Source organism: Acinonyx jubatus, chromosome A2 (genome assembly GCF_027475565.1).
Source record: "Acinonyx jubatus isolate Ajub_Pintada_27869175 chromosome A2, VMU_Ajub_asm_v1.0, whole genome shotgun sequence".
Lineage (NCBI taxonomy): Eukaryota > Metazoa > Chordata > Mammalia > Carnivora > Felidae > Acinonyx > Acinonyx jubatus.
The window spans coordinates 140,193,928-140,207,837 of record NC_069383.1 but is presented as its reverse complement, the minus strand read 5'-3'; the positions used below and the strand labels follow the sequence as shown (position 1 = coordinate 140,207,837).

At 38.4% G+C, this 13,910-nt stretch overlaps 1 protein-coding gene across 33 annotated transcripts in view; it reads left to right on the top strand.

Annotated features, from left to right (window-relative positions):
- Positions 1–6,619, top strand: part of SLMAP (sarcolemma associated protein) — a 148,703-nt gene extending 142,084 nt beyond the window's left edge. For 18 of the 33 annotated variants that reach the window (XM_053219187.1, XM_027039071.2, XM_027039072.2 and 15 more), the window contains 2 exons: positions 1,052–1,186; positions 4,710–6,619. In XM_053219187.1, the coding sequence (XP_053075162.1) occupies positions 1,052–1,186; positions 4,710–4,802 (228 nt within the window). In that variant the 3' untranslated portion in view covers positions 4,803–6,619. Of the gene's footprint in view, positions 1–1,051; positions 1,187–3,207; positions 3,298–4,709 lie in introns of all 33 variants that reach the window. The other 15 variants (XM_053219188.1, XM_053219181.1, XM_053219185.1 and 12 more) reach the window with 1 other exon arrangement.
- Positions 6,620–13,910: the final 7,291 nt, after the last annotated feature.

The following is a 13,910-nucleotide window of genomic DNA, read 5'->3' as shown; positions in this document are numbered from 1 at the left end:
TATTGAGAAATTTCTGGGATATAGGAGGAAAAAGGAGAAACCTTTCTGGTATGCTGGACCCATGGTATATTTATATTCTACTCAGCCATGTCTGTCTGTCTTCCTTCTAAAAACCTTCAGAGATGGGAGAGTGGGGCAATGGAGGCTGAGACAAAGGCATAACCAGCAGCAGAACGGTTTTTGTTCTGTGACTGGGAGCCCAGCTTTCATGTAAGATGCAGTATCTAGAAGTAGAACCAATCTAGAATTCTTGCCTCCTGGGCCATTTAAAGTAGGGGCAAACTATGCTGTGTCTTGCATTGACCTCACCAGTGTTCATAGGATACACAAGTCTGTCTGAACATTAAATTATATTCAGTGAACTGATTTTCAGAGCAAGAAGTGGCATGTTTCACTATAGAAAAGTATTTATCAGGAAGAGCTTCTTAAAAATTATTTATTGATGCTTATAAGTTTTAGGTAGAAAGATAGAAATGCCTCAGTCATAGTGGTCAGTACTTTAGATCTATTTCTTTACTTCATTTGCCTAGAAATTCATTATCCAGAACACTTTAATACCCAGTGATGCTTGGGTAAAAGAAAGTCTGATGGGAGTTAATACTTTTTACTTCAAGACTAAAATAGCTTGGCTGACATTGGTTACCAGGATATAAACTCAGACTTCCTAATCTCACCATTTAATTAGCCTTCGGAGTTTTTCTTCACTTGCCTTTCTTTTGGCTCAGTTTGAAAATTACTTTACTTTTCTCCTCTAATTCACTTAATGGAAAGAGTGACCCTTTATATTAGAAACAGATGACACAATGGTGATCTCTCTCTCTCTCTCTTTTTTTTTTTTTAACTCCAGGGCCAGAAAGTTCTTACATAGAATAAAGTTAACATGAAAGACTTCCTATTATTAGTGAAAATGATTCTTATCCTCCTTAAAACAAAAAGGCTTGACTTTGGTGTTGCAGGTGGCTAAACAGGGTCTGGTATTAAGCCTGAAGAGAACCATAACTTCCTACCCATTTTAAGTTGAGTCTGCACACTCTTTTTTCTTTGCCTTTAGTATGAAAAGACACAGACTGTACTCTCAGAACTGAAGTTGAAGTTTGAAATGACTGAGCAGGAAAAACAATCAATCACAGATGAGCTCAAACAATGTAAAGACAACCTGAAGCTGCTCCGAGAGAAAGGAAATAATGTAAGTCTTTGCAAACTTGGCTTAGCTTTGACTGAGAGGCAGGTGAAAGCCCTGAGATAGAGTTTTCAGAAGACTTTATTACTGATTTGAGAAACTGAGGCCTGTAGTATGTAAACTAAGCTTTTCGTTATGAAATTCCATGATGGAATCATTGTACTCTCAAATTGTTGAGTAAAAATCTGCCCCTTTAACCTGTATCCCTACGAGAGCCTGAGGACTGCCTGGAGGAAGAGCCTTATTTGCAAGAAAATAATCTACCTAAGAACTGTCAGATTTTCCCCAGATGAATCTGAAGTTCTGTCACCAAGCCATCATCTGGTACTTCATTTCCCCTGCTGGGAAATGAAGCACTGTACCACCAGGGACCCACCTAAGAAAGAGTAGTACATGTCGACTCCTCAGCACTTGGCTGTACCAAAAAATGGAGACCTAATTATGGTTTTCATTTTACACTAATAATGTTCTCACTAAGGCATATTCCCAAAAAGCTTGGCATCTTTTTGACCTCCTATAAATATTAGGGAATATTTGGTGAGTTTCTGTAAAGCCGTGTGTGTGTGTGTGTGTGTGTGTGTGTGTGTGTGTGTGTGTGTGTGTGTGTGAGAGAGAGAGGGAGAGAGGGAGAGAGAGAAATTGGAACGTTTTCACATAAATTGAGTTTAATATTAATTTGTTTTTCATTTACTAGAAAGGCAGATAGTCTTTAAAAAGATGTTATACTAAATATATGTTGTGTTATTATATGTTTCGGTGATCATTGCCTTTGTGGGACCTAACTGATGGCTGTTCAGTGTAGTTGGTTGTGCTCTGACTTATTTCAAATCCCTGTCATGGCTTGGACACTGCAGTGGTGTAAGCCACACCCTTCCTACAGAGGAAAACACTCTGCTTAATTTTGCCGCACAAGTACAAAAGAGGGATGTTGCATGGCCATTCAATTATGCAGTTGCACACAAAATGTTCATGAGTTGTGTCCAACTGTCCTTTGCTATTAGTTTTTTAGAATATAAAGTCTTGTTGCTTAGGCGGAAGCCTTTGAGAAGTTGATAAATTGGGAATGGAGGCTTTATGCTAAGCAAAATTGATTGCATTTATTTTGAATATGTAGATTACAGACCTCTTCTGAAATCAGATCATAATGGTTTGGTTATTTCTCTCTTTTGTGTTAAATCATATCTTTCTGAATTTGGAATTTCAGTCCACCTTCTACTAAATTAACCTACGAAGACATCTAGCATAATCAGAATGGATACCCCTGTACTGTTTAGAACCTTTTCAAAAGTAACCTGGCTTTTATTATTTATAGTTGTATCAATAATTTGCCTAAAAGGTGAATTTCCTTTTTTTTATCATATTAGACTTATGATAATAAGTTTTTCTCTGCAGTAAAACTCATTGCAGTAACTCCATCCAATTTTAAAAATTAATTCTATTTTGGTAACATAACTGAAAGCCTTGAGACTCAACTGCCTGTCTTTATATATCAAATGTTTATCACACATTGTGTCAGATCTCTTGCTCAGTTTAGGAAGGATACATCACAGGGCATTTATTTTTAAGCTTGAAAGCAATACCATCTCAGGCAAGCGAGTTTTGGTTTTAAAAAAAAGGTTTTGATGGAGGGATAAAATAAACTTTAGCCACTTCCAAGGGACTACATTGTCAAATAATGGATTCCAAATACGGAACAAAAAGAATGTACTGTCAAGCAGAGCGTTGTTTGCTGAAGTGTCGCTGTGGCTCTGTCTTAACATGCTACATTTCATTAGCGTGTTAGGGGCACCCACAGTGCCCATTGCTCCCAGATGTCCCTTTAAACTGGTGGTTACATACCGCAGTCTGTCATTCTGGATTGTATTAGATGTCTTTAAAATGTTTGAAATCAGTTCAAAACCTGAGTGCTATTACTTCTTTTACCTCAGTCTTCCTACCCTCCTTCCCACCTCCCGGGGTCTAAATCATCTTATCTGATTTTTTTTTTTATAGCATAAAATGATTTTAATATCCCTTCCCTTCTTTAGCCTTCCATATTACAACCCGTCCCAGCCGTATTCATCGGCCTATTCCTGGCTTTCCTGTTTTGGTGTTTCGGTCCATTGTGGTAGAGAAAGGTACAAGCACTACTGTTGAGTCCTTGTCTGTTTGTCCCCGTCACCTGTTTGTGCCATATTTGTAATATAGTGCATGGCAGAATCACACAGGTATTTTGTTACCTGAAGCAAACCCTTCATTTAGTATGCCATGTATTGTGTCATACAAATGAACTGAACAATCAACTAATCACATAACATTTTGTCTTGTTTCCTTTGTAGTGATGCTAACCATGAATTAATTCCAACCTAACCAGTTGTTAATGTGCTGCCTTTAACTGAGTCTTTGTCTCTAGCAAACCGGAATACACTATGAATTGTTGCAATATTAGCACCCCCCTTCCCAATTACGTTTAATCAGATTTGAATGAGAAATGAAGCGTTTGCCTCTTTGAAGTTTTCAGCCAGCTTTCTTCCCCCTCCTCCTTTCCCTCTTCTTTTCTGTAGTGTAGAATTTCTTCATTTCAACCCTTTGCCTGTATTTATACTGTGGCTATGAAGATGAAAAAGGATGAGATTAGCATAATGGACCAGTGGCTCATGATCTCAACCCCAGTGTGCATTTACTTATGCGAGTATAAACCTAGCCCATATCTTTCTGAGACGTGATCTGCAACATCAGAATATTTCTTTAAAAGCCAACTTTCTCAGTGAGACTCTTAGAACATGAGTGGAAAATAGAGCTATCAACCAGAGCACAGTGATCTTATAAGGCCCTCCAAAAGCTAACAGGGAACAGCCTGCCCATGCTTGCCTGCAACAGGCATGCATGTTAGTAGATCATATAAGATAATCATGTGACATTACTGCACTGGACATGGTTTTTACCAAAAGTATCAAAGAGACAGTGTCCTAATAGCTCTTCCCCATCTTGAACCCCATCTGATCTTGTCTTCTGTGGTTTCAAATTAGAGGATCAAAGCTTAGACCATTTTCTTTCTATCACCTTACCCACCAGCTCCTTCTGTAAAACTATCCCCACATAGAAATCTGGTTTTTATCAAGAAATAAACATTAAAAAGCGAAGAAGAAGAAATAAACATTTTAAGCAGACATATATTCCAGGCATCTGTGTACATCAGTTAGTTGCAATATTTGGACACTGGAGTAAATAAAGCAGGCTGAGCCCACAGGGTTTCTTAGGGGTCACTGTTAGGTTTCAACTGTAACAAAATTGAAAACTGCTCAAGACTTTCCTGAGCTATACGTGGCTTCCACACAATGGTCCTCTAAAAGCGTTCCTGCTATAATGGTTCTCCTTACACCTGCACTCCCTCACCTGTTTTCTTCTCTTTTTAAAATTTGTTCTTATGCAAAGATAAGGTTTTTCTAATATTCTGTTAAGTATTCAGGACTCTCTGGAACCAAGGGGTTAGTAGGTATGAAAAGAGAGGGAAGAATGTGATATTGACTCTCGGTTTCTTTCCACACAGAAACCCTGGCCCTGGATGCCCATGTTGGCTGCCCTGGTTGCGGTGACAGCCATCGTGCTGTACGTGCCAGGTCTGGCCAGAGCTTCTCCATGAGAGCGTTTCTTGAGTCCGTACACCGTCCTCCCTTTAGAAGCTGGCATCACACTCATGCTGGGGACAAACAGAACCATTTTCTTCCTTTTTACCTCTTAAGACAGCAGAAGTGCAAGAATACAGCTGTAGGGTCATTGCTTTAACTTATATAAAATGTATCTATCTATAAAGAGGATATAAAATTGTGACTTTATTCTACTGTAAGCAATAATTTGCTTGCAATTTTTCATGTAATTTTTAAATTAGTATGTTGAGATTCTGAATATTATGGTGGCCTAAAGTAGGCTTCTTGGTACACCAAATTATTTATAACATTAAATTTATGGGTATTTTACTCTGAATTCTAATGGCCAGATAATTCATTTTTCTGATTCGATAACTACCCAAACCAAACAACCAACACATACATGGGAAGAGAGGCCCTGTGTGCTCAGTGCCTATCAGTTTGAAATATATACACATATATATATATTTTTTACATATTTACGCCATTTTTACTTGTTATAAAACCACTGAGCTATTGGGAACAAGACTTAGAGACAACTATTTGCGTGGATTTTCTTTCTTTCTTTCTTTTTCTTTCTTTCTTTTTTTTTTTTTTAAGAAGAAATACACTTGGAAAATATTCTGTTCTAGTGATAATTTGGGGAATATGTGCACGCTTGTTCAGCCTTAATGTGACTTGACGATGTGGAGGACATCAACTTTGAAAAACTTTCCATGAGAGTGTGTATTTTCTTGAGCAAACTGAAGTATTTCTGGGAGCAAAAACAGTAATTCTACAATTTCAGTGCAGTAAACCAAACTGTTGAGTCAATTGGAATGCAATTTATTAAACCTCATGTATTTAAAGAGATATTTTCTTTAAAAGCCAAGTTACTTTCTCATATACAGCATTTTAGGAAGCATGATTTTTTTTTCTATCATCTCTTCCTCCAAGCATGTTTAATTGAAGAAAGAATTAATATCTCTTTAGATAAGCTTTTACTGACTTAATTTGGTTATGATATTTCAAAGCTAATTCATGTTCACGGTGAGCTGTTGTTACCTACCAACAGATTTCCTGGTCCGGTATGCAAATGGTTATTTTCTTTTTACTGTTGTTAATTGGGACATTCTGTTTACGAGAAGCATTATTCCCAAGATTAGTAGTGTTCCATGCACAGTGAAGCACCTAAAAGCACTGCTTGATGTTATAAATTTAAAACACAGAAGTGAAAGTTTAGCTATGGTTTTGTGCGGCACCACAGTTATGTCAATAAAATTTATTTAGGTCATAGAATATCCTAAAGTATCACCTAGTTAAATTTTTCAGTCAGCGCAACTGGGAGGGAATGTCAGTGAATTGGCTCAAATGTTCTGTGGCCATCCACAGGACTAGCCAAGTGTTGAAATAGAAGTTTAGGATATAATTTGCCTTGTGATGTTTGGCAGTCGTTGTTTATACTTTAAAGGTTATATTTTAAGCTATTTGGGATTTGCTGTTGGGAGTATCACTAGATTTATGGAGGAATTAGTCACCAATGACTTGTAGAAAATGCTGTCATATAGTTCATTTCATCATTTTCTGTTGCAGGAAGCCACTCCACCACAGAATGCTAATATGCCAGTGGTACCCAGTACCTCTTGTATATAGGTTATTGCAAATATTGTTCTGAAATGCTTAACTTCAGAATTACATTTTTTAAAGTAAATAATTGTTTTAAATCTATTTTGTAAAGATATAAAGTACAATAGAATTTCTGGAGTACAGATTAAACTATTTGCACTAACACACGTGATGTGCATGATTTAATAAAATAACTTTACTCTCCCTATGCATTTTTGAGTTGGATATCATTGAAATTCTTAGTGTTGACTCTACTGTTAGATTGTTAATAGTCGTTTCTTGAAATGACTCTTTATGCACCGTAATATATATTTGGTGTTCTTCAGGGGTTAAAAGAAAACACTGAGCTTTTTTGCCTTCAAGTTTTATTAGCCTTTTATTTAACTTGCTGCTCTAATTTTTCCCCTTTTACTATGGTTATTGTTAAAACGTGACTCACTTGCCAGACAAGTCTCTTTAAATGTAAAGTCTAGTATCAATATTTACTTTATTCAAATTGAATTAATGGGTTTTTGTAGTTACTGCCAGTTTTTCTTAAGAATATGAATGAGCCTATTCATAAGCAGTACCTCCAGTTTTGTTCAGTTCACTTCCAGGTTAAATAAAGAATAGGATTGTTCACTGGTAGTGATAGTCATTAAGAAATGTTAATCGTAGTAGTTAAGATTGAACAACCCTGTAATGATACATTGAAGAATTACTCAGAGGTGCTATATGGCTAGCTCAGAAAAGGAAAGGAATGTGGCTGGTGAAGCTAAACAGATCCTTATTGGCATCCTGGCTCTGCCTTTTATCAGCTCTGCTGCCTTGGGCAAATCACTTATCTTCTCCGAGCCTCCATTTCCTTGTGTATAAAATGGAGAGAATAATATCTTTGTGTTTAGTGGTAGTATGAAAAGTAAAAAGATGATACACGTGAAGTGTCATCCAAGTGGTAAATGAGAGTTTATGAGAATGTCACACTGGAAAAGCTGCCAATATGTAAGTTTTAAGTGAACCAGTCAACTATTTAAATGAATTGACCCAACTATTGAGACTTTCTGTGCATGTGAACGAGATGTAACTGCAGCGTTAGGAATCCTGAGAAAGTGGTGTCACCTAGCTCTGTGTGTCCCCTTCGTGGTTTTGTCTTTGGGAAGTAATATGCTTAGTTTGATAATAAGCCAAAGCTTACAACAGTTTGGAATTCCTGTTGCAACTGCCTTCAGAGCCACGTTGAGTCACATGTGAAAACCTGTCACACTGCTGAATAGTCAGAGGCTTGCAACTAAAAATAGTATCGCCTCCCTTGATCTCTGACTGTAATCACCAGATTCTACCCCAGCTGACTCTTGGCTCCTTCCAGTGGCTATATCTACTGTCAAAAGATGGAGATCTGCTACATACAAACTACCTACAAATCAACTTTGTTACAAATGTACAGCCTTGTTTCAAAAAATTCACTTCTGGAAGTTCTGAGAACATAATATGTGTGCACTAAATGGTAATTACCAGGACATTTAATGTAGCTTTTTTTGGGGGGGGGGGGAGTAATAGTGATGGATAAATAACCTAAATATCCAGGAGTGGGTCATTGGTTAAATAAATTGATATTGCCACCCAATAGATTACTGTGCTTGCAAAGTATATGAGAAGATGCTCATACTATATTAAGGTAAAAGCGAGAAGTTGCCAGTGTGGAATAAAGCTGGTTTTATAAAGAAAACAATGTAGACAGATAGGATATGTTTATAGAGGACTCAGATTTACACTCAAGCTAAGTAGTGGTTTTGTCAGTATGATTGTGGGTAGGTTATCTTCTCCTTTTATGATTTCTGATTTGTTTTTAGTAGCAAATATATATTACTTTTGTGAATTTTTAAAAAGCTATATTTGGTTTTGCTTTAAATTAGAAACAAAAAGAATTCTCCAGAATTCCAAATTGGTTTTCATAATTGAATAACTAACTTGTCAAAGTACCTACATTTAAAGGAACTAATGTTCATTTGCACTTATGAATTCTGGTGTATTCATTTCAAAATTAGTTGAAAATTCATTTCAAAAACATGCTTTGTGCATGCGTGTATGTAGAATGCTGGAAGAGGCCTTATCTAGCCATCCATTTTCACCTTTTTGCCTATCTGGGGAAAAAAATCCAGAGAATTTTTGACTCCAAGTCGGAATAATTGTTACAGAGTTGTGAATCAAGAGGATTACTTCTTTTTTTGCTACTCCATTTTGTATCTCCAGACTTTGATGGTTTTATATCCGTTCATTTAGCAAATATTTATTGAGTGACTAGAATGAGGCACTCTGCTAGGTCCTGACATTACTCAGCCCCTCTCATCACAAAGCTTTTGGGGTAGAGGGGAAATAAAGGCAAGGAAGTCAGCGTTTACAATACCATGCACTAGAGGAAGATGTAGGAGCCGGTGGGACTGTTGAGGAGGTCCTCACACATTTCCTATCACTTTCAGCCACCCAGCCATCCAAGCCAGAGACATCTGGCTATGGAGCCAAAGGTGAGTTTCCCTTCTAGAAAGTCAGGGTAACAGGACTGGTTTTTCTCAAAGTACCTGGCTTTGCAAAACCATTAAGATCTGAGACTGATTTTCCTAGAAAAGACATTGTGATTGGAAAGCATTTTTACTTTCCTGGAATTTTGCCCTGTTAAATGGTCTGAACTCTACCTTCCAAGTAACAGGTTAGGGTTAAGTGTTGTGGTTTTTTTAATATAAAGGTTTTTTTTAACATTTATTTATTTTCAGGCAATGAGGAGGCACATGAACAGGGTAGGGGCAGAGAGAGAGAGGGAGAGAATTCCAAGCAGGCTCTCTGCTGTCAGTGCAGAGCCTGACACAGGCTCCAACCCATAAACCGTGAGATCATGACCTGAGCCCAAATCAAGAGTCGGATGCTTAACTTACTGAGCCAAGCAGGCTCCCCGCCCTCCCCCCGCCCCTGCTTTTTTTTAAAGCCTGTGAAGTATCATAACCAGACAGGTTCTTTGAAAGTAATCTTCCATGAATGGGCTGGGGCATGGATTGGAGGGAGGCACCAATCAATAATCCCTTGCACATGGCAGCACATGTTCACCATATCTTACTGCATGTGTTTACAGTGTTTACAGTGCTGCTCATTCAGGAGATTAAGCAGCTCTATATTTCTTCCTAAAGATTAAGCATGTTTCAGCCCAGATCTTGTAATACATAATTTACTACCCCTATCATGCAAGGACACTGAGATGAAGCCTATGAAAAAAACAAGAACATTGAAAATAAGTGAAAAGCCGAAGGGACGGGGGGTGGGGGTGGGGGAGTAAAAGAACTTTTGCTGGTTGTGCTTCTTCCACTGTCTACAGACACTCTTCACTTCATCTTTTCATTCTGGCCTCTTGAATTGGCCCAAGTACATCTAGGTAGCCAGACTTCATTTAGCAGAGATTAAAACCTCCACTCTGTGAAATCACAGCCCACAGGGGCTTTTTTGTTTGTTTTTTATCCTGAATTCTTATGTGTGTAGTCATCCCATCATCGTGTTCCACATAGAATTTGAAGCAGGCACACCTGCTTGAACAGCATACCTGCCCTCTTAAATGGCAGGGATCCATTTCTGTGAGGCTGGGAACACTTCCTGGTGCCAGGCTCTTCAAGCAGCCGGGGAAGGAGCACCAAAGGCATTAAAAACCTCAGCCATTTCCACTCCTTGAATCCCAGGTTTCTGCCGTATATTGCTTCACTATTTATCAAATCTTTGCATAGTTATGCCATTGTGATTTTGGTTGAAAACTTGCTCTGAGGTAATTAGCCTATGCTTTTTTGACCACTCTCATCGCACAGTGCCCCCCACCCCCTCCCCACCATGTACTCCTTAACTAAGTGTAAAGAGTTAACGTGGATATTTTTGATCAAATTTTTATTCCTCTTAAAAAGTCAGTATATATAAAGCTGATCACCTTTGCTTCCACAAACTAAATTTGGTATCATTTTAAAGTTGGACATTGTAACTTTGCACTTCATGTAGTTAATCACATTTTTAAAAAATCGATGACTGGAGCTGTGGGAGCCAGCACCTTCTAGGGGGCACCTCTACACCTCCCCACAGCCCCATTTCCCTCTTAGCTGATCCTAACACACCAGATGTTTTTTCTTATCAGTGCTTCAGCATGTACATGTTTTAATCCATGCAACACCAGCTAAATATTTAACCCCTAATGTTGGACAATGGTCTGATTTTCATCAATACCATATTTAAGTTTCAAGCAGTTTGAGATGGATGTTCAAATTGTACCTGTGGGTCAATGCTGCACTCCATTTGAATGTTTGTGCCCAACACAGGAGCCTGTCCCTGACCCTCCCAGGCAGAGGTGGGCACTTCTTCCTGGACTCCTCCTTTGTACCTTTTGTACCATGGCTTGCTTCATATTCTTATCTGTTTACATGCCTGCCTTTCCTGTTGGGTCTAAACCTTTTTGACAGCAGAGGCCAATTTTTATTTATTTGCAAATCCCTGGTGTCTAGCACCATGTCTGTGTCTTTAGGGGAGTTCAATAAACATTTGATGCAAAAAAAAAAAAAAAAACAAAAAAAAAAAACCCACAAAAACAAAACCATGAGATGTTTATCCTGTCATTTTCTCGGAACATTTCTGTCTCTTTCTCTCTCTCTCTGCAACTATAAAATGGTTTACTTTACAAGGTCATTTGTAGGATTTCTGACTGCAGAAATAAACTAAAGTGATAGGTAAGAGTTTCCACACCAAAAGGATCACTCCAAATACTACATAGCCAGCATATCTGACGTGATTCTTCAAATCCATTTGTCTGATACATTGTACAAGTTGTAATCAAAGGAATGGACCTTTTTGCTCTGAGAAAATGATATGATGAATAGGTCCATTATATCTTAGAGAATCCATGAATCCATTTGTTAAGTCATGCAACTTTAGAAAAAAGAAAAGCTTTATATATATATTTTTAATGTTTATTTTTGAGAGAGAGAGCATGAGTGAGGGAGGGATAGAGAGAGAGGGAGACACGAGGATCCAAAGCAGGCTTGGTGCTGAGAGCACAGAGCCCAATGCTGGGCTCGAACTCACTCAAGAACTCACGAGATCATGACCTGAGCTGAAGTTGGGACACTCAACCGACTGAGACACACAGGCACCTGAGAAAAGCTTTCTATTTTAAATTAGGTGGTGGGCGAATTACATACGTGTTGTGTCCACATAAAGCCCTTATTTTCGGTGAAGATGATGAAGTGCCCTGATAGCACCTGGAGAAAATAGTACCTTCTGTGTGCTCAAGTTATCTGTCTTTGAATACTTAAAATAACATTTGTTTTTCTGGTCTCAAAATCTATTTGTTTGTTATGCATTGTCCTATAACAAATTAGCCCCAAATTTATCAGCTTAAATAGCAGACATTTATTTACTTTTTTTATTTTTTAAAGATTTATTAAAAAAAATTTTATTTTAGAGAGCATGCACAAGCGGGGGAGAGGGGCAGAGGGAGGGAGGGAAGGGGGGAGAGAGAGAGAGGGGGAGAGAGAGAGAGAGAGAGAGAGAGAGAGAGAGAGAGAGAGAGAGAGAGAATCTTAAGCAGGCTCCACACTCAGTGCAGAGCCTGACACAGGCCCTGATCCCATGACCCTGGGATCATGACCTGAGCCAGACACTCAACCAACTGAGCCACCAAGGCACCCCAAAATAGCAAATTTTCTTATCAGTTTCTGAGGACCCAGGAGCTGGACAGTTCTGGACCAGGGTCTCATGAAGTTGCAATCAAGCTGGGCCTGGAGGATTCCTTTCTAAGCTCATTCAGGTGGCTGTTAGCCTAAGGCTTCAGTTCCTCACCATAGGGCTACTCAGACACAGCAGCTGGCTTTTCCCCAGAGCAAGTAATGGAAGTCTTTTGAATCTCTAAAGTGACACACCATCACTCTGCTATATTTGGTTGGTTACACAGACTAACACAGTTACAGTTTGGGAGGGTTAGTCAAGGGCATGGATACTAAGAAGCAGCAGGGGTCACTGGGAGCCAGTTTGGAGACTGATTCCTCACCTAATTTCTCGTTAGGAAACCTAGATTGTTGGCAGACTTTATGAAATGTATCAAAACAGACAAATTAAGAAGGCTTTTATAAGAACTACATCTTTCCCTCATTTCATTGATTTTATTGATTCTAAATGAGTTGTAGAAAGTCCAAAACAAGACAGCACTTAGGAAATGTATTTCTTTGGGTGATGAATTCTCAAGCTTGTGCTTCTTCAAGGTAACTGTCATACCTGTAAGCTAAGTTCAGAAGCTTTTATCAAGATTTCTCAAAGTAGATATTTTAAAACTATGGCCATCTTCAACCATTATGTGAAAAACTAAGGGAATAGGTTTTAATGGTAACTCTGGGCTGGGTGCAGCCCTCATAGCTTACCCCTCCTTCCCTACGCTATAATTGCTTTTTCCTTCTTTGCCTTCCACCACTAGACTCCTGGAGCTTAACTCACTTCGGTGCATTTAGAGCTTAGTACAGTGCCTAGCACATATTCAATACCCAACAAATACTCATTGGATAAAGGAAGTAGAAATCGTCTTAAGGTGGACTTGAAACACTACTTTCTAGTTGTTAGTGGTAGTCACTGGTGGATAGTATGATGGTGTGCTCACTGATCTGGAATGAACTCTGTTAGTCCCAGCAAACATTCTCTTGCCATGGATGTAAATTTGACGGTAGAGGAAGACTTTGTTTTTTACAGATTTTTGGCCTTATTTAAAGTATACACAAAAACTCCAATGAGAAAAGCTGGGCCTAGTTTTGATCAATTACCAAGTAGAAATGTACTGAATAAGCATTTATTCAATAATAAATGCTTTGTCTCAAGGTTTTAAGGTGGCCTACACAGATACCTAAAATATAGCATAGCATGGTTGAAACGATGGGGGAGAGGGAAAGAAGAAAATAAGAATGAGGATATAAAATTGACTGAAAACTGAGAGGGAAAAAACTCAAGGTTTAAAAAAAAAAGGCATGGTATGATCCACTCAATTTTGCTGTGAACCTAAAATTGCCCTAGAAAATAGTCTTTTAAAAAAGATGTATGCTATATGATATAGGAAATCCTGAGTATCTTCTTTTCAAGAGTATTCAAAGTAGAAGAAAGAGATTAACATCATTTGTCAAAACTGGAAAGGGTAATGGGGATTCGTTATACTATTTGCTCTACTTTTATATATGTTTGAAATTTCCCACAATAGTTTATTTTTTTAATGTTTATTTGTTTATTTTTGAGAGAGACAGAGACAGAATGCGAGTGGGTTAGGGGCAGAGAGAGAGGGAGACACAGAATGTGAAGCAGGCTTCAGGCTCCAGCTGTCAGCACAGAGCCCGATGCGGGGCTTGAACTCACGAGCCGTGAGATCATGAGCTGAGCTGGAAGTCAGACGCTCAACCAACTGAGCCACCCAGGTGCCCCTCCCACAATAGTTTTTTAAGTGTGTTTTAAAATGTACAGCAATCATACTTTTT